This window comes from Boleophthalmus pectinirostris, unplaced genomic scaffold (assembly GCF_026225935.1).
Source record: "Boleophthalmus pectinirostris isolate CB_2022bp ecotype Guang Dong unplaced genomic scaffold, ASM2622593v1 HiC_scaffold_16, whole genome shotgun sequence".
In the NCBI taxonomy this organism is placed as follows: Eukaryota; Metazoa; Chordata; class Actinopteri; order Gobiiformes; family Gobiidae; genus Boleophthalmus; species Boleophthalmus pectinirostris.
In genome coordinates, this window is record NW_026571095.1 from 22,872,740 (window position 1) to 22,893,014 (window position 20,275).

At 37.7% G+C, this 20,275-nt stretch overlaps 1 protein-coding gene across 1 annotated transcript in view; it reads right to left on the reverse strand.

The window, feature by feature from the left end:
* prkci (protein kinase C, iota) overlaps window positions 1–20,275 on the reverse strand; it is a 44,675-nt gene that overhangs the window by 3,553 nt on the left and 20,847 nt on the right. The window contains exons 5-16 of the mRNA XM_020929100.2: window positions 20,121–20,206; window positions 19,313–19,450; window positions 19,147–19,201; window positions 17,335–17,387; window positions 14,165–14,341; window positions 12,497–12,594; window positions 11,060–11,146; window positions 10,594–10,729; window positions 9,722–9,809; window positions 8,868–8,993; window positions 6,233–6,312; window positions 5,120–5,209 (exon numbers count right to left, since the gene is read on the reverse strand). Coding sequence (XP_020784759.1) covers window positions 5,120–5,209; window positions 6,233–6,312; window positions 8,868–8,993; window positions 9,722–9,809; window positions 10,594–10,729; window positions 11,060–11,146; window positions 12,497–12,594; window positions 14,165–14,341; window positions 17,335–17,387; window positions 19,147–19,201; window positions 19,313–19,450; window positions 20,121–20,206 — 1,214 coding nt within the window. The remainder of the gene's footprint in view (window positions 1–5,119; window positions 5,210–6,232; window positions 6,313–8,867; window positions 8,994–9,721; window positions 9,810–10,593; window positions 10,730–11,059; window positions 11,147–12,496; window positions 12,595–14,164; window positions 14,342–17,334; window positions 17,388–19,146; window positions 19,202–19,312; window positions 19,451–20,120; window positions 20,207–20,275) is intronic.

A 20,275-nucleotide genomic window follows, 5' to 3' on the forward strand; every position in this document is an offset into this window, starting at 1 on the left:
CATGAGCTGTACCAGAACAAGAATAAGAGCACATAGTCTAGTATGCGCCCATGGATCACTATGGAACTGACCTGGAGGACTGAGGGATTACACAGATTTAAGTCCACATGGTAATATAAAAGAAAGTACTATAATTACATTTTTATCTTGTTCTATTGTATAAAGAAATTGTGTTTTATATTATCATTGTGGTTTCGGATTCAGTATGGAAAACTGAGTCTATTACTTGGTATCAAAATCAAGTTTGAAAAAAAATAATAATAATCTGTTCTACACCAGTCTGTCTAAACCTCAGTTAACCATGCTGTATTTGCCAGCTCTCAAATGCTCCCCCTACAGGCCAGACATAATCCCCTTAGAGCTGGTGTGAACAAGACCGAGGGGGAGGAGAGGGGGAGGAAGAGGGAGGACAGGGGGGTGTAAGCTGATCCTCCAGACACGACCAGAGGGTTCATGTCCCAGACCAAAACAGGGAAATAGCCCCCCTCCCCCGCCTCCCCCGCCTCCTGCTCCCCCTCTTCTTCACTGTCCACTCTCTGAAGGACAGGTTAAAAGGAGAAGGGCAGCAGACGGAACAACCAGAGAGATAATAACATTAAACTCTAGATGGTAAATAAAGTAGAGAAACTTTTTATCTAAAAAAAATATGTGGGTTATTTGGGATGTTACATAATTTGTAAAAAATAAAATAAAATCTATGTTAAAAAAATTAAAATATGTGTATCCAAGAAGCAGTCTAGCAGTAGCCAGGCTGGCGCCACCTAGTGTCTCTGCTCAATTTCATTTTTCTCCAGCAACTAGGTCAGGAATCAGAATACATTAGATGGTTTGCAAGAACCCTGGAAGTGCGAGTCCGGGCACCAGCCAATCAGAGAAGAGCCATACATTCTGTGTTGGCAACAATTCCCGAGATCGAGGATTTAAAGCCAGAATAAAGAGAATGTTTGGTGAATGTCTTTATCAAGGGGAAAGAAATTATTGTAAGTAAGTAAGTCTTTATTTATATAGCGCTTTTCACAGACTTTTTTGTCCCCAAAGACACTTTACAGAGCATAATTCAGCATTATTCATTCAGCATTATTCATTCACTCTATACCTGGTGGTTGTAAGCTACTATTGTAGCCACAGCTGCCCTGGGGCAGACTGACAGAAGCGCGGTTGCCAGGCCAATCAGCGCCATCGGTCGTCCGACCACCACCACCATCACTCACTCACACACACCACTTTCATACTAGGCAATGTGGGTGAAGTGTCTTACCTAAGAACACACAATGATTGGATTGATTGTATTGTCCTACATACGTCACGACCAAATAACAGCGTTTGGTTAATTAAAAAAAAAAAAGTACCTGCCTACCGTCGAGTGAACGAACAAATCCTAATGCTGCGAGGTCAGACGGTTTCTAAGACGTGAAATCGGCTGATGAATCAGGCTAGTCCAGCAGGTCTTTAATTACATTATGCACAATTGATTCATGTGATCTTTCATTTGTGCTGGAATGTTGTTCTCATCAAAAACATCCCTGGACTTGTGTTTTGTTTCATTCACATGTCTGAGTAATCCTGCATTATTCGGATGTTTTCAGTTTGTGAGAAGAGCACAGCCTAAATATGCAGGACTGTGTATTATAAGTGTGTGTATGTTTGTGATAAGGAATCAGCATTATAACATAGATCAAAAATTTGCTTCATTTGGGCCCTTTAAGATTTCAAATGAGCTTTTTATTATTGCAAACTCATTTCTAATAGTGAAGGAAACTGTGAGTAAAAGCATCTGGTTTGGTGATGAGCTCAAACTTTGACATTTTTCTGCTCATTGAGAATAATGAAAAGTCTGTATTGATTAAGGCCCGGAAATGTACATTAAAAAAACATGATGAAGAAAAAATATCTGTATTCATTTCATACTCCCTACTCCAACTCTAAACCAGTCCATGAACTAAATGGTTGAATTGCTGCGGTTAAAACTGTTGCAAAAAATCAATACGTCTCAAAATGAATGACATTTCTTTAAACCATGCAAATCTTAAGACTTCAGAATCATGACAAAATCAATACTTCATTTCACATTTCAAGGCCTCCTCCAAACAACCTCCAATGAACAGGAAGTATTTGGGGTCAGCGCTCGTCTCCACTTCCTCAAACGCTGGCCATGTGACTTCGGTGAATCCTGTGTTTTTCTCCGCTCCTTTAACCTTTCTCCAACTTTGCATTGACGCGTTTTGAGACGGGAAGCAGAGAGACGGACCGCCCGTGCTTTTGCTTTGACCCTGTGTCTACAAAAGCCTGTTTTTCTTTACCAAAAAAATCAATACATGGATTTGTTGTGACCTTTTTGGCAGCTGGCCGATTCTGCCCCCTACCAGATTATTAAAAATGCGAGCGGAGATGATGAATGTTGCATATGAAAAAGCAATCAGCGAGACAAAGAGTGGTGGTTCAAATAAAGAGATTTCACCAAATACTGCGGCTGCCCTTAATTACTCTAAATCAACGGTACATTTTAGTAGACATTATTACTATATACATTTAAATTAATCTTTTTTTTTTTTACACTGATTTATTCTGCTCCGATTAGAAGGATTTTTTTTTTTTTTAATGGTAATTGCTAAAACAGATAAAATAAGAAATATATCACCACTCAAGCACTATTGTATTATGACTTGAGGTGATTTAGCCAAAACTGTATAGTACAATTTAAAATTTGATTTATGTAGAAATTATTGCCCCTATTATGCTATTCTCTAATCTTAACAGATTATGTCTGTTATAATGTTTTCTCATCAAAAACATACCTGGAGATGTGTTTAGTTTCATTCACACATAGTCAACACAAAAACCCTTCTTTTCTCGGTTCTTCTCTCAGACAGAAAATGCTCCATCTTTTGATGTCATGTGTTAATACAGGAAGTTTTAAACTCTGCACATCTTAACTAGAATAATCTGGATAATTTCAACCCTGAAATTTTCTGTCTCTACTAAATAAAATCATCATGACATTACAAGGTGGAACAGAGCATTTTGAGCTTAGGAGATGCAGACAGACTAAACATAAGGGGTTACTTAAACGAATGTGAATGAAACAAAACAACTCGAAGTATGTTTCTGATGAGGTAACAAGACATTTTCTTTCATAACATAAGACCTTTCAGAGACAGTGAAAGCCATCTGCGTCATCTGACAGATCGCATTGTTACTGGTTGAATACACCTGTCACTCAATGCATAGCAGAGGCTGACCAACAGAATTAACTCATCACAATTTAAACCAATTTAAACTCACTTAATTCCCTATAACTGCCTTTCATAGAATCAAAAGACAAATGTTGCCTATTTTGTCCCAGAGACAAATACATGCACAATTAAGACTTGCTGTGTTGTCCACTTCACCAACCTGTGGTCTAGGGCTGATTAAATTTGTGATTTATGTTTAAAAAAAAAAAGCAGGATTCTGTTCAGAGTGCACATGGTAAACAAATCCAGGAACATTACTGTATGAGAGAGGACTGAAAAAGGAAATGATAAACCAATACAAAACCACATGAATTTCATGAAGTTCAGAGAGGTTTTTGTTAAAAAAAAAAAAAAAAATTGATATTTTCGTTCTTTGCAGAGAAATTTCTATTAACTAAATGACTGCAGCCTTTGCAACTTGAGAATTTCACCAACTCCAAAGCTTGTGCAGCCCTAAATGATACAGCTGATCCACTTTGCATGTGTTTAACTGTCCACATTTGCTGTAGTTTGAACTGGGCTGATTTAAGTGACTTTGATTGTAGCATGCTGTTGGTGGCAGACGGTCCGACCATAAAGGGACATGATGGAGCGGATCATTAGCCATCTGCCTTTTCCCTGTTGTGATGAGATGACTTTTTGGGATGGAAATTGTGACAAAAACTGAGGGGCCATGCTTGTTTATGCTAATACGGTAGGTGCCTTCAGTGAAGACTTTTACCTCTTTGTGTCGTGGTAAATGGTGCCATTTGTAAATAGCACTTTTCCACCTTCAAGGCGCTTTACATCAAGGAACCACTCGCCCATTCACACACTAATGTATGCACCAGTGGGTTAAGTATCTTGCCCAGGGACACACAAACTGTGGGTCAGTGCTCGACCAATGATGTGTCGAGAACGGGAATGAAACTGCCAACCTTTGGATCAGTGGACAAACACTCTGAGCTACCGTCGCCCCTCATGTATACGGCAAGATTTTTCTAATTGCTGATAAAACGTATTGCTTGTTTTGTTATGTTTATTTGCGTAAACTGAAGGGTGTAACATTTGCTCCATTTCATACAAGACTATATTCACACCATACTCCATACAACTCACCCTTATGTAACAGATAATACTCCCTACAACTGTACAACAATTCATCCTCATGTAAAGGATAACCCTATGTCATCATATCATTGTTGCACTGTCTTCCTATGACTTTTTATATATGGCTGAGATTTTATATATTATTACTTATTTTTGTACATTTACATTTATAACTATATCTTATTTACACCAGTCTCTTGCTATCTTTTTTGCTAAGTATTTAAAATGTATTACAACCATTTATATTTTTACTCTTTGTTACTGTAATATATTATGATGTGTGAGCTACTGTATCCAAATAATTTCCCTTGTGGATCAATAAAGTTTTTCTAAATCCAATTTCAGAGTAGAAAACATCTTACTAAACATAATCTTGTGATTATAATGATGCATAATGCACTATCCATTCAAAATCGATTATATTTTTTGAATTGTGAAAAGTCCTCAAAATGGCACCCCAAATACAGAAAGCTAAAACCCGAACAGGTAAATAACACCTTTAGGGCAGACTGGCCACAACAAGAAGGACAGAAATACCTAATATGTTCTTTAAAAACGATAATGTAGCGCTTTTCAAAGTTTTGATACACGAGTGCTTAGTTTTTTTCTGGGTTCTTATTGCACTACATTACATAAGCCTCACCAATGTCACAATATGCTTGCAAAATCCCATTCCTAGACATTGAAATATTATCACATGGCAAAAATGGCACAGAAGGGAATATGGGCGAGACCTTTTTCACCCAAAGGATCCAAAGGTGGTTGGGGTGATAGACATTAGATAGATAGTGACTTACGAGGTCCCAGTCGACGTTTCTGAAGAACGGGTGAGCCTGGATATCTGCAAACCCAGTCTGAGGGTGACAGCCGAGACGCTCCTTTGGGTCCTGGAGAGACAGCGAGAGAGAGGTGTGTAAGAGACGGAGAGGAGAGAGGGTGATAGGAAAAACTATTACTTGCATTTTTTATTAGTTATTTCAAGTGAAAGCATTCTTTCAGACACTCCCAAAGAGGAAGACTAAAGTGGGCTGCATCAGTGGTATCTGGTTTAAAACATCGATTTGTTGTTTAGATGTTTAGAAACTGAAGAATCTCTTCAGCATGAAAACCCATTATATTGTAATTTTTCCTATTAAAATTGTAATAGGAGAGCTCTAGTGCTGTTTTTTGGCTCGAGCTTTAAGCACTTTAAGAAAATATCACTAGTACACAACCTTACATGCACTGTCTTAATTTCTTTCACATTAAGTTAAAGGTCTGATATTCAGCAAAACTGACTTGTGAACTTTAAGTCATGTTGGACTGTTTTCCCTCATGAAAAACATATCTGGAGTAGGGTTTTGTTTCATTCACACATATTTGAGTAATCTTTTATTATTAGTCCATCTACATCTCCAAAGCTGAAAATGCTCTGTTCCATTTTGTGACATCATAAAGTGGAAGTTTTAATATTAGCAGCTCCTTTTACCCATAGTTCAGTAGAGATGGACAGCTCCAGGCCTGAAATTATCCTAATGTTTCTAGTGAAAGTGTATGGAGTTTAAAAACACAGTGGAGCACTTCCTGTATTATCACATGACATCACAAGGTGGAACAGAGTGTTTTCTGTTTGAGAGAAGAACTGCAGGGTTTGTGTGTTACGCATGTGTGAATGAAACAAAACACAACCCCAGGTCTGTTTTTGATGAAGAAACATTATAACAGATCAGAAAACAGCGTAATACGAGCAACTTATCTTTTCCATGTTACTATCTATCTCGATCTGCATTGTGCTTCAAAATGTGTCATGGTGACGTGCGGACTAGTGCGGCACGTCTGAAGCGAGTGCGTGTCTGTTGACCTCAAGACTAAAGTCACACTCAGGACTCAGGGCCGGGACAGTGCAGATCGATGGAGTCTGACCCGCTCACCTTGTTCAGGAAACCCTTCAGGACACTGGCAGCTTTGACTGACAGCGAGCGCGGGATTCGGATCTGTTTTTCCAATATTACTGCAACACACAAGAGGGAGAGAGATGAGCGAGAGGAGGTGAGGGAAGAGGTGGAGGAGGGGTGAAAGAGGAGAGAGAGAAAGAGAGAGAACAAGAGGGAGATAGATGAGTGACAGCAGAGAAGCAGGATAGGGGTTGATGGAAGAGGATATGAAGGAGAGAGAGAGAGGCAGAGATGGAGGGGAGTGAAAGAGAAGAAAGAGAGAGGGGCAGAGAATGAAAGTAAGAGAGACAAACAAGAAGAGAGAAACACAGAGAGAAGAAAGAGAGAAAAGCAGAGAGTGAGTGTGTGTGTGCCAGTGAGAGAGAGAAGTGAAGAAAAAGATGAGGAGAGTAAGGAGAGGGTGAGGAAAGGTGATATGAAAAGGAGAGAGCGAAAGAGAGACAGAAGAGAGGGGGGTAGAGAGAGTGAGAGAGAAAAGAGACAGACAAACGAAAAGATGAGAGAAGGATGGGGAGAGTCAGGAAAGAGGAAATAAAGGAGGAGCGAGGTGAGTGAGAGTGTTAGGCGAGGAAAGGTGATATGAAGGAGGAGAGAGACAAGAGAGAGAGAGAAGAGAAACAGAAGTGGTCGGGGTAAGTAAGGTAAGAAGAGAGAAAAGGGGTAAGAGAGACAGGAGACAGACAAGAACAGGGGCAAAGGGGGAGAAGAAAAGAATAAATAAAAAGGAGGGGTGGAAAAAAGACAAAGATGGAGATAATATATGAGAAAATAAAAGGCACGGATGAAGAAATGTAGAAGAAAGGTTAGACGAGAGTAGTGAAGGGGGAGGGAAAAGGGAGATAGAGAGGGAGAAAGGAAGGAAGGAGAACTGAATGCATGTCTATACTGTCAGGTACATTATGCATTACTCCCAGTACTATTCCTCCCTGTGTTTAACATGCAGTATGTGGAGAAATAACCTGATTTATGTAGTAGATCAGCTGACCTCAGTAAACATATGGAGGACCACGAGGGGCTTCACAAACACATTTCACACCATCTGCGTTTTGTACGAGATCAAATTAAGAAGACCCTCATTTATTAAATTGACTGCTTTGCATTGATTAAACCCACGCTTGCTTAATTATGAAGATGCATTTAAAGGTGCATTGCGTAACTTTTCCGGCGCGGGGAGGGTCGCCAACCTGCATTTGCGTACAAAGACAATGTTTCAATATCGTTGTTTTTTTATTTCTAAAAAATATCATGATCTTACTGTGGAGAGAGCTTGCCTTCCTACAGATCTGGTGATGACTCCATGCTGATGTTATTGTTTTGCTTAGAATGTTTGACAGTAAGGCTTTAGACTTAATATACAATACATAATATTGGCTAAATTCATAATAAGATCTGCTTATTTTCGATGCATATTTAATATCAAGAAGCTGGCAAACCTTTCTCGAGAAAATTATAGCTTGACCATTACTGAAAGAACATCACATTTGCTTAATTAATTCTACGAAAAATGTAAATAAAAAAAAAAGTATTGCGCAGCCCTGTTTGGCATGGATGACAAGTTCAGATCTTCAGTCTTTAGTTATACATAGAATCCAATTAACCAGAAGTGCCAATGGAGCATGTCTAAGTGATGGCCTTTATAATTATACATCAATTACATTCTAAAAACAAAATGTCATGTGTTTAGACTGCTCAATCACTGTCAGACTTTCTATTTTCCCTCACACACACAGGACACACAGTAAACAATGCCATTTTCCCTTGTTTAGAATAATTTCACACACTCTGAGACCAGATGGTGGCTGTGTGGTCTGGGATTACGTGGTCGCTAAAAAGGTGTGGAAATGAAAGTGTTGGATTAAACTGTTTATGTTCTTATGTATTTATAGCTCATTGTGTTAAAGTTATCTGTAGGTTTTCAAATTACATCACAACATCTTATATTCTTTTATTATTCTAAGTCTACTATAAGTTTTTCACTGAGATGTGGGGCAGTTAACATTTGATGCAGATTTTGGTGTGGTTGAATAAAGATAAGAGAGTAATTAACCTGGTCACTGATACAAATTATTGAGTTTAACTTTTTTTTGTTGCCATTTTTATTTCAAATGAGAATAGTATTGGTGCTTTGCAGTGAGATCATGCCGGGGGGGTTTATTGTGGTGATATATCATTATGTGACATAACGCAGAGAAGATTGTCTGAAAACTAAAATTATTTTAAAAACACATTTTCAGGGGCCTGTGATCAATACGAGCGTTCATGGTTGATTTTCAACTAAAACGGTAAGTGTGACTAAATGAAAAACTTTTTGGCTAATGCTAGCTATGAGATGGACTTGTTTAACAGCACAAAGCAGCTCAGTGGTTCCAACAAATTTATGGTCAGATTGTGTAAAAAAAAAAAAAACATTAAGTGTAACATGAATAATCAATAGAGGTATTCTAATGGCTATATTTATTTAAACAGCATAAAAACAGACGTTTGTGACAAAATGAGATCTCTGCACATTGTCTCTATTAAAGCATTTTTATTTCCCATCAAAACCATCAGTTAATATGTGTTATAGTCAAATATAGTGATGGTACATAGCTCTAGTAATATTTTTTTTTACCTTGGAAGAGGTAGTCTTCTGTGTTCTGGTCAGGGTTGTCTGAGCTCCCCACAATGTCAAATGGAGACCGTCCTGCCATCATCTCAAACATGAGCACCCCCAAAGCCCACCAGTCCACACTGAAGCCTGGGGAGACAAAGCAAAGGTATAATTTTATCAGGGGTCATAGAACAGGTTTGAGAATTTCAGTGTTTTCTGGGACAGTCTGTAAAAGGAATCTTGGCTAGGGCTGCATGGTTTTCTGTCCAGAGTACACATTGTAAACAACTCCTGCAGCATCAACATTTGAGACTGGAATATGAGTTGCTAAGACACGACTTTCGGTAACTAAGGCGGCAAGCTATTTTCTTCTCATTTTAATTGTGTTTAGACTTCTAGCCATTATTCTTTGACGTGGACACAGACGCAAAGCACCAGACACGAATCTTCAGTATTTTTATTTCACATTAGTCATCCTGTACCCATCTGATTTCTTGTCTAAAGTTTAAAGGCACAAATGTCATGACTGATAAACTTTAAATGTCAAGTATTAGATGAGAAAACATCTTTATATATATTTTTGCAATGAAAATGTCTGTAATTGAAAAAAAACACACAGGGTAACTTTCCAGGCAAAGCAATGGTATCTCTAGGGGGACAACTAAAGTTACTTAGTGTCCCTTTAATTAATTAAGTTCGTTTTCATATTTTTCCATCTCCCAACTTGCAACACAAATTCCAGAGTAATTTGCTGATTATATAGTTGAATTAAGGTGCTTAACCAATAATCAGAGTTAATATCTAGTACTGAGACTACTGAAAACATAACTTCTAATAAAACTAAACGGCATCTGTCATGTGTTCTTGATACTGACCGTAATCTTCTCCTCTGAGGATTTCAGGGGCAATGTAATTGGGCGTCCCACAAAAAGTGCTGGTCGTGTCTCCAGGCCTCAAACCCTCCTGAATTCAAAATAAAAACAAAAAATGAGACACGTCCCTGTTCATCACAAAACGGTGAGAAGAAGCTAATAAATTACATTAAAATATGAAATGAACTAGTATGGCTTTATAATCTTGCAATCTTAGTGTTTTAGTATTGAATGTGGTAATGTGAATAGCATAATTAGAACTGCTAGAAATATATTGTTAAATGCCAACAAGTCAAATTATTAAGTATTGTCTTCATTACTGTATTATTTATAAGTGTAAAATCATAAATATCAATTTATGCAGTTCTTACATGAGTTATTTCTGTGGTTTCCTAAAAATGCAAGACAAAATTGTAGACCCTTAATATGAAACTATAACACAATGAAGCTGTTAAAAGAGAAACATCTATTTGTAAGAAGCATCTCAACTAAGGCTGCATGACTTATATAAATATAAAAATGTAATTCCTATTTTTCTGATAAACACTGAGATTATGATTCGATTTGCAATTTCAAAGTTTTAATAATAGGATATTGTTCAAAGTTCACATTTTAAACAAGTCCAGAAAGAGTGAAATATTTTACTGCCAAACTAACACAAGAATCACATTGAAGAACATGTTTGCACAGATCTAAATAAGAGAGGGTCAGCAGTTTTATATGCAGAATATGATATTTTGTTGTTTGTGGGGGAAATTATGGTACTTCAAAAACTGCAGCCTTTCCCATTTGCACAGCAGATGTTCAAATTCATTCTGATTGGATTGCCCTAATTTAAACCCGAGCTTAATTACATAGAGCAGAGACAGTAGTACCTTGCACATGCCGTAGTCAGTGAGTTTGATGTGTCCCTCGGAGTCGAGAAGAACATTGTCCAGTTTCAGATCTCTATAAATGATTCCTCGTTCGTGGAGGTAGTTTAGTGCCATACTGATCTCTGCTGAGTAAAACCTGAGAAAAACACAATTCACTATGTAAAAACACTAATATCACTATGTAAATCTACAATATCCTAAGACCGTGTTCACAAACCATTTCAAAACTGAACTAAACTAGGTCTATATCCAGAACTAGAGCTGGACCAATTCAAGACTAGAACAGTGTGAAAGCAAGCCTACAACAGAGCCAAACTGGAATTAAACCAGGACTAACCCTGGACAAGTGTGAACACAGCCCTAATCCTGTGATAACTTTTAAATGGTGACAAGTTCTCAAGATGTCACCTATGAACAGGTAGCTGAAACCCACAAACAGTTTGGTCCATGTAACACTTAGCTGTACCTGGCGTGTTCTTCTGGAAGTTTCCGTTGTCTCTGCATGTGGAACATCAGATCTCCGCCATTAACATACTCAATAACAAAGAACAGTCTGCAAAAAAACAAAAGAGAAAGAGTTTTGAGAAATTAATTTGCTGTTTCCTGTATTTTAATATTCTTGTAAGGCCACAGTGTGCCTGTAAAGTCTGGCTTCAGATAGCTGTAAAAATCAGGGCAGTATAAAAATAGCCCAAATTGAACATTTGGTTTTGGTGTATACAATTCCCTGGGAATAAGGAGCGGACTGAACATTAAATTTTCCATCCTGTGAAATTCAAAATGACTGAACAGCAGGAAGCTGATAAAAGGTCTTTTGGCGTGTGTGTATTCCAGTTAACAATATGATTATGATTAATTTCACAGCGACAATTCACAGGCACAATTCTTTGCAGCCCTACTGTTCAGGTACATATTATGACAGGCCTAGAAAAGCACACACCTGCAGAGGAGTGTGAAGCTGTGAAGGAACTACTACAGCGTATTCCAGGATTAATCAATACTTCTGAGGATTCACAGGCGACAGAAAACCTGACACTTACACATTTCAAGCAAACCTGTAGCAAAGTCAACAAGTCTAGAATTACTATAAAACTGCAGTGTACCAAGCTTAAAAAATCTGTATTTTCTGTGACAACTGCAGTCAAACACTCTGCATTAAATATTTTGTTTTCTATCTCATATCTCGTTCAGGTTCAAGTACAATTTGGAACTGCATGTATTTTTACTGTCAGTCATTGTATTTTATAATCCCAAATACTAGTATGTGTAGCTACTGATGCCACATGAATTATAGATAATGAGATTTACATGAAAACATGCTCACATATTTTTCAAAAACATCAAGAGTTTGGGCCCATGCTATTCCAATCTCTCTTTGTACTTTACAATTGATTAAAAACAAACAAAAAATCATGTTATTGCAGTTATCCAGCAGCACATTCAAAACCTTGAGGGTATGAACTTGGACATTGGTATTTGTTCAAAGTTTGAGAACCACTGCTCTATTGGCAAATATTGTTATAGCATAGTTGTCATAGTCATCGTCATTTTTCAAGGTTTTCCAGAAAATACAAAAACAAACTGACAATGTATGGAAGATGACTGAGCAGTTTGGGCGTGTGTGTGTGTTTTTTGCTGTAAAAATACTTCTAATTGCCCAAGGACAGAGGCAATGGCACATACAGATGCAGCAGGGACTAAAGAGTAGAATGAGACCAAAAACACAATATGGGCAAAAAATAACAAAATAAAATGTTATTCTGTCAACTGGACAAACATATTATTCACTCAGTTGACAGAATTGTTCTTTCTTTCGTTATGGATCCTATGTGAACAACTGAGGGATTTGATGCAGCATTATACAAAGCTACATAAAGTTATTCTCCACAGTGATGTACATTACCTGCTTTCTGTCTGAAAACACGAGTGGAGGCCGACCAGGAAGGGATGATTGGATGCCTGCTCGAACACGTGCTTCTCCGTCTGAACCCAGTCGATGTCCTGTAGAGACACAGAGACGCACCCAGACGTCAATCACCTCCTCTGACCGCACACCCTTGAACTATGCGCCACGGAACAATCATAATGCTACATCAGCCTTCCCCGTAGCCCAGTGCTCGCTGGCCACAGTAGAAGCACCAGAAAAGTCTATGCAGCGGGCCTATTGATGGTGGATAATAATATGTCTGGACACGGCTGACAGCAAAACACTTCTCCATTGATCGCAGGGCTCTTGTCAATTTGTCAATCACGCTAAGTGCGTCTAATCAAGGCTAACTACTGCAGGAGCGCGCGCTGTGCGGCTACGTACATGCTAAAATCAATCGGTGATGACATGATGGTTTATCTACACCTTCTTAAAGAGAGTGATGGCTCAAAAGACTTCATCCAAAACCAGGGGAAAAGACAAAGGGATAGAGCAGGCTCAAGCAGGTTCAGCCATGTGAAACAAGTCGATGCAAAGAAAAAAGGCTCATACTAATTGCACTAACTGCATTAATTAAAACCCACATTGACTTTAGCAGAGTGAAAGCTTCAGAGCTAACTAACTCACAGCTTCAGGGAGGAGGTGTTATTCGACTGTCACAATGTATAGACTTCTATCACGGTTCATTCTTCATTTCTTCGCAAAATATGTCTTGGCTAATTACTTTTTGACACATCAAGAACAGGGCTGACAATTACCATGTATACATCATCAATAGAGTTGTTTAGAAGTGCGATGTCAATGCAGGAAATGATACAGTTACAAGAACAGAGCTCAGGATGGAATGTCAGATGTGATAAACCTCCATTGAGATCTCAAATTGTTTTTCATTGCAGTTCCTAATCTATACATTGTAGATCATCTTTAAATGTGCACTATAGTTATCTACTATGGTAAATTGCTACATTTTTATATAGCACTTTTTCACTTTCAAGGCATTCAAAGTGCTTTACAACAAGGAACCACTCACCTATTCATACAGACACTTATACATCAGTGTACGCAGGCACTAGAGGCGAGGTCGGTCAAGTTAAGGACACAGTGGGACCTTGGGCAAGGCACTTAACCCAAGGACACAAAAAAGGGTCTTGCCCAAGGACACAATGACAGCATTCATTTGTGGGAGCTAGAATCGCACCACCAACCTGTAGGTCAGTGGATCTGACTGGTCAATAAAATTTATGCAGTCGATTTATTGGGTCTTGAAACAGTTTGGTAACCACTTTGTAATAGCTACATCTTTGTAACCTTTATTAAACGTGAACAAAAACTTAACTGATAATGGGCAAATAGTTTATTATGAATGATTCAGGCTCAGTAACTAGTTTATTAATTATGGTTAGAAGTTAGGGTTGATAGATAGAGACATGCACGTCTGATAAAAGTTGCAAATGCGTGTCCAAAAACAAAACAGTTCAAAGACAAAACAGATTTGCACTGCAGTTCTTTTTTTTTTTTTTTACATTTTTGTGAAGTTATGAAAATTTAAAAAAGGGAACTCCAAAGAACTGCAGTGCAGATCCATCTTATCTTTTCTAGAAGTTAGGATTGTAACTGGATTCTGCAGTCCTAAGTAAACTTTACCTCATCGTCATTGACCAGCTCTTTCTTCACCACCTTCATGGCGTAGATCCTCTCGGTCTTCTTCAGTTGCACTAGCAGCACTTTAGCGTAGCTCCCTCTCCCGATCACCCGGAGCAGGTCGAAATCTGCCAGACCCAGACTGGAGGGCGACTTCCCTGTGTCTCTGCTGCTGCGGGCCTGAGCAAATACAAAATTAAAAACTCAATAAGTGGAGGAGAATTGAGCTAGCTCTTATTAAAATCATTTAGTGATAATATTTTGTCTCGCAACCTTCTCCAAGTACATTTAAAGGTGATTTGGCTGGCCCATGATTTCCTTAGGGTGATTCCCAAATTAAACTCTTGCTTTATTGTAAGAAGTACATCACCATAATGACCGGCTTGGCCTTATTAGATAGAGCCGGGGCAGGAATTTTGATTAAAAGCAGCCGTATCTGGTATTCAGTGTTGATGACACCTTTACAGTTCACACACTGATCTTCCCCTCTCCTCTTCACTAAGATGTAATTTGTTCCGTAGTGAACCAATACCAGGACCAATCCATCTAAAGCCTACGTTGTGACAGCGCACATCCCCAGAGTCTCACACTGAACCTGGGATAACATGATCAGGCCAAAGCCCCCCCCCCTTATGCCCTATGATCTATGGGTCATACAGTATATACCCTATATCTCTAAGTAACTAATATTACTACTTTAATATTAGTTATTATAAATAACTAATATTAAAATGGCCAAACCAGGGCAATAACAAGCATTGGCCAGGACTAAATCAAGACTCTGTCAAGTCTAAATCGGCATTAAACCAGATAAAACCAGAACTGACCACCACTAACCCATGTAACTATGACCTTTAACTTACAGGTCAAACCGAGCAACTATTCAGGACAAGGAAGGTTTGGTCCTAATCTAGTCCTGGTTTACTTATGGTCTAGCCCAGGCTGAGTCCCACTCTAGTCCAAAATTTAATACTAACCGGAATATAGAACAGAATTATTAAGATGTTGGAATACATGACTATTTTAATGCAACTATTTTAATGTTTTAAATTTAATCAAAATCCTTTATAACACAGCTTGCACGCATTCTGCACCCTTTTTGAAATCTCAAGAAGACTGTATTAGCAAAAAAAACAAACACAGGTAGCTTTAGACAGCAGCAACCTTCCTCCTAATCACACTGAGGTCCCAGATCAATTAGTAGATGCTAGCAGTTGTTTTGTGCATCGAGTGGAGCTTATCCATGGAAACCAGACCGGCTTTAGAGCAAATTACAGTCCACAACATAACAGGGCAGCCAATCTCAACTGTGGGTCGAAGAGTGGACAATGCTGAGGTTAGGTGACTTTGGAGCTTATTTCTGGGTAAAATCTTGTTTAATTATACAAAGAAAACAAATCGATGAATATATTTTGATAGAAAATGTGTTTAAAGGGTTATGAGTCAGATGTGTCACTGAATACATCAGACTAAATTATATTCGAATGTGACACACAGCTGGCATTCATTCCAGTCTCCATATGGATCATGAGTCCAATATTCTACATTAAACCAATCTTGTTTAGTAATTAACCAATGGCTATAGATTATAAAAGAAATATATTCTATGGAAAGATTGGTTTGTAAGGCACTGGACAAAAGACATAGAAAATAAACAAAAAGAAAAAAAAAAAAAACTTTATACATCTTTGGTATTGTAATTGTAATTGTTTGATTTGCCATTGTTACAAATAATTGAAAAAATAACTGAAAAAATAAAAAAGAATTTAATAAGCTGAGAAATTAAACCTAAAACATGCACAGTTTGACTCAAATTACAAAAAGCTGCACATTGAAATTATTAAATTTTCATCTTTTTTTTATTATTTATATTTAACCGCATCACTTGATAAACAGTATCCCTGTTGTCATCATTGGTTGTCCATTCTAGTGATCTACAACAGCATTTAACAGCCTTATAATCCTATACAATCTTTTCAATAAAGTCATGGACATATACAATATACCCTAAAATGCTCTTGGGAAAATGCTTGTATCAAAAATAAACGTTTAGGAGTATACACGGACCTCCACTTTTCCTGCTCCTCCCTCTAAATGCACAATCTATCTGGGAGCATCCATCAGCCTCGGGTGTTAAGAGCTGTGATAAAGGGTTACTTTATTAGCCCCGCCAACGGAAATCAATACCACACAACTGCAATAGCGCCTACGTCTGCACGGGCGCTATATCACAGGGACCCAGCAGGGGGACACGCTCATTCAAAAAGATAGTCAACACATACGTGCAATATGGTTCAAATATGTGGGTTACTTGTGTTTCGGATATATTAAATATAATCAAACATGTTAAACAGCTTTGTGTAATTCAACTTGATTGTTATATTTAGCTTGCAGGAAATTCAGGAAGGGATTAAAAAAACTGAATCACTCAATTATTGAAAAATAACTAGGTCTAAACTACGTCTACTATATCTACATCAGAAACTAAACCAAACCATGGTTTTGAAGGTGTACTATGTAACTTTCTGGTGCTGCTTGTCTCCGTGGAGATATTATTGTTTGGCTGAAATGGCATTAAAAGGCAAGCTACATCAGATCTGTGGAGAGGTGACCATGCTTATATATATTACGCAAAATTAACTCCTCTGAGCTTTAAGCCATTTTATAAAGTAATAACCTCATCAAAAACATACCGGAGTAATGTTTTGTTTCATGTACACATGTTTGAGTAATAATAATAATATTTTTGTCTAGTCTAGTTTTCAAGTTAGCAACTATTAACTTTTTTGTTCAGTAGAGATTGGTAATTCCACAGGGCTGAAATGATCCAAGTGATTCCAGCACTTCCTTTACTACCACATGACATCACAAGGTGGAACAGAGGCGAACTCAGGTGAAATGAAGGATTTGTGTGTTAAACATGTACGAATGAAGCAAAACAACTCCAGGTATGTTTGTGATGAGGAAACGACATTATAACAGATGAGAAAATAGCTCAGTCAAGGACTACACTATGGAGTATTTTTACTGCACCGTGTTTTCATTCATAACCTTGAGTGCACCTCACCATCCTTTTCCCATATCTACATTTCCATGCAATTATGCACTGAAGTCCACACACATATCTCCACATATGACAGGTTTGACAGCCGCGTCTCAAAGTGACTCCTCACCTCTTTCTCTTCTCCGTCGTACGTCAGGCTTTCTCTGGACTCTTTGTGCGCGCCTTCAGGACCGGTGACAGACACCAGCCACACGCCGCAGAAGGAGAGTGGGAGGGCGGAGGGAAAAAAAAAAAAAGAAGAAAGAAGATACAGAAAAAAAAAAAAAGAGTGAGAACCAAGTGTGAGACAGTAACAGGCTTTGTTCACAGTTAAAGCAGAGCCAGTGCAATTTCTTCTACCGCCTGTTTAAGTGAAGACACAAGGTTACCACACTATTTTTTTCCCCAAGAAATAAATCCTTGTTTATTTATAATTGTCCATATGTTATTTTCACTGATATAATTTGCTATTAATAAACGGCTGAGCTAGTAGAGGCTAATATTCCAATAGTTTCTTTGGCAAAATTAGAATACAGTGTACATAGTCTATAAATAATAATCATTTTTAAAAAGGCTGGTAGATTACACTATTACATATATTTTTGTACTTTTGGCGTAAATTTCTCAGTCCATTCATTTACTTACACACAACTTAAATACAATCAGGACATTTTAAATAATGTTTTATCACATTTCCAACGGACTGCACCACGGATTATTTGAGGATTATCTAAAAATGTTAGAAGAAGACTATTTTTCTTTTTGTCTTCTATCAGGCCTGTAACATGTGTAATCTGTGATTCATAATTTCATTTCTAATGCCAATATGTCATTATGAGGTGGCAGTCTTGCTTGCTCGCAAAATCTATATATTAAGAATTGTCTTGTTTACATTTTTTATTACTATTTTATGCAGCTATGATTACCTATGAACGCAACTGAGACAATTACCACATACTGCTTATCTAACATTTACATTACATTTTGTTCATGGTGTTTCAGGCAACTCATTATTTTTAACGAGACTATAGTAAAGTGAAGAAAGCATTTTTAACAAGCGCAAAACAACATTTAAAATTATTTCTATAAATATAATGAGGCTTTGTGTCCTGATAAGCACCATAAATGTTGAAGGAGCTTTTTCACATTGTCAAGTCCTGTGTCCTGCCTACGTCCCTCTGATTTGTGTGTGCCCAATTAGGTGAACATACAGTAGTTTTTATTGCTGTGGCCAATTTAGACAAACTTAGGTCTAAAGAGTTGTATGAAGAGCACTGGTTGTAAAGGCCCATGTTGTACCAGTATATAAGGTATAATAATGTATAAGTATATAGCATAAACATTCATTTCTATTTTTAATCGCCATATTACAACACCTTGAACACTGTGAAGACTTTTCCTCACTTGATCTTAATATTGTGTAATAGTTTCTATAGGTTTTCTAACAATAGTACCACAATCCTTGGCTCTGCTCCCAAACACCTGACTGGACTTAAGTCTGGGGTCGAGGGTGACCCAGAACTCAACTGAACCATTAATCTATTGGGTTGCTGCACTAATCAGAAATTGGCCAAAGACTCACAAAGCTCAAATATACAACTTTTTAAATGTTGTCTTTAGATATAGTCTTGTTTTTGTACTTAATATTAAAATACATTTGATTATTTTGAAAACAAAACAAAACAAAAAAACACACAGATTATTTGCTTTGTGAGGACATTACACTGATTTTCTGGAAACCAATCCTAACCTAACCTAACCACCGTTACTTGTGCCTAATCATGCCCAAAAACCCATAACAACAGTAGTAGTAATATCTGGCCCAACACATTTAACACCCAATGTAACTTATCTTTAAAAGTAAATATGTAAAACTAAATTTAGACCTCTTACATTATTAATTAGTGATACTTAATTAGTGAAAATAAGAGTGCACTGTTACCTGGCTGTTCCGTTTGGTCTAATTGACTTGATGGTGGGCCCGGCATGATTGGCTCCTAGATTATAAAAATGTATTAGCACCAAATAATTAAATTAATGAACTATAGTTAAAATTGTGAATTGTGTTGAATAATAAACGATAAATTGACCAGACTTTGCTCACTGACCTGTAACACTGGTCTGCCACACTCCACTGTGACCAGTTTGTGGCACTTTTTGTGGACCAATAGTTTACAATTGATGCATTTGTATCCCTGCCGCCCCAGACCCCAGATCCTGTCTGTACAGATGGCACAGTGCGCTCGCTGCTCAGACAGAAAAGAGAAAAAGTCACAAAATCACAATGTGTCAGACAGTTTACAATGTAGACTTGATTTGATTTAGTTTAAAATTAGTTACTGCACAAAACGGATTCTTAAGTTTTAAGTTATTAAGTTTGATGTTACTCAAACATTTCCAGAGTTGTGTTTGTTTCATTCACACGTTTAAGTAATCCTTTATTATTAGTCCGTCTACATCTTCAGTATGCTCTGTTTCACCTTGTGATGTCAAAAACTCAGCCTAAATATGAAGGATTTGTGTGTTAAAAGTGTGAATTAAACGAAACACAACACCGGGTATGTTTTTGATGGGGGTACAACATTATAATATAGATCAGAAAATGTGTGATTGCTAAAACTGGCTAAATTGTACAAGTTTTTCAAAGTATTACAGTGTCTATTCACTCATCCCCTGTGGGTTTAACTCACAGATGCCAACAACCTCTTCAGCCACCACCAATCACACTATGCTACATTTGGCAAGATGGGTTAAATGTCTTGCCTAAGGACTTAAAGCCTGTATAAAATGTTGAAAGGAGACTGAACAACAAACCTCTGAGTAATTGGTCCAAATAATAAGATCACATACACATCTGACTGACTGAAGCTAATAAAATGGAAGACAAAAATGACAGACAGAAGTAGATAGTCGTACCCTATTGAAGCGCTTTGCCTGAAAAGCGTGGCCACTCGCATAGTAAAGCTTCCTCCAGCGTCTAGCCCCACGTCGGTATATAGACTCTGAAGAAAGAAAAACAATTGGTTCACAAATTATGAACACTGTGATCATAAATAGTTGATGTCAATACA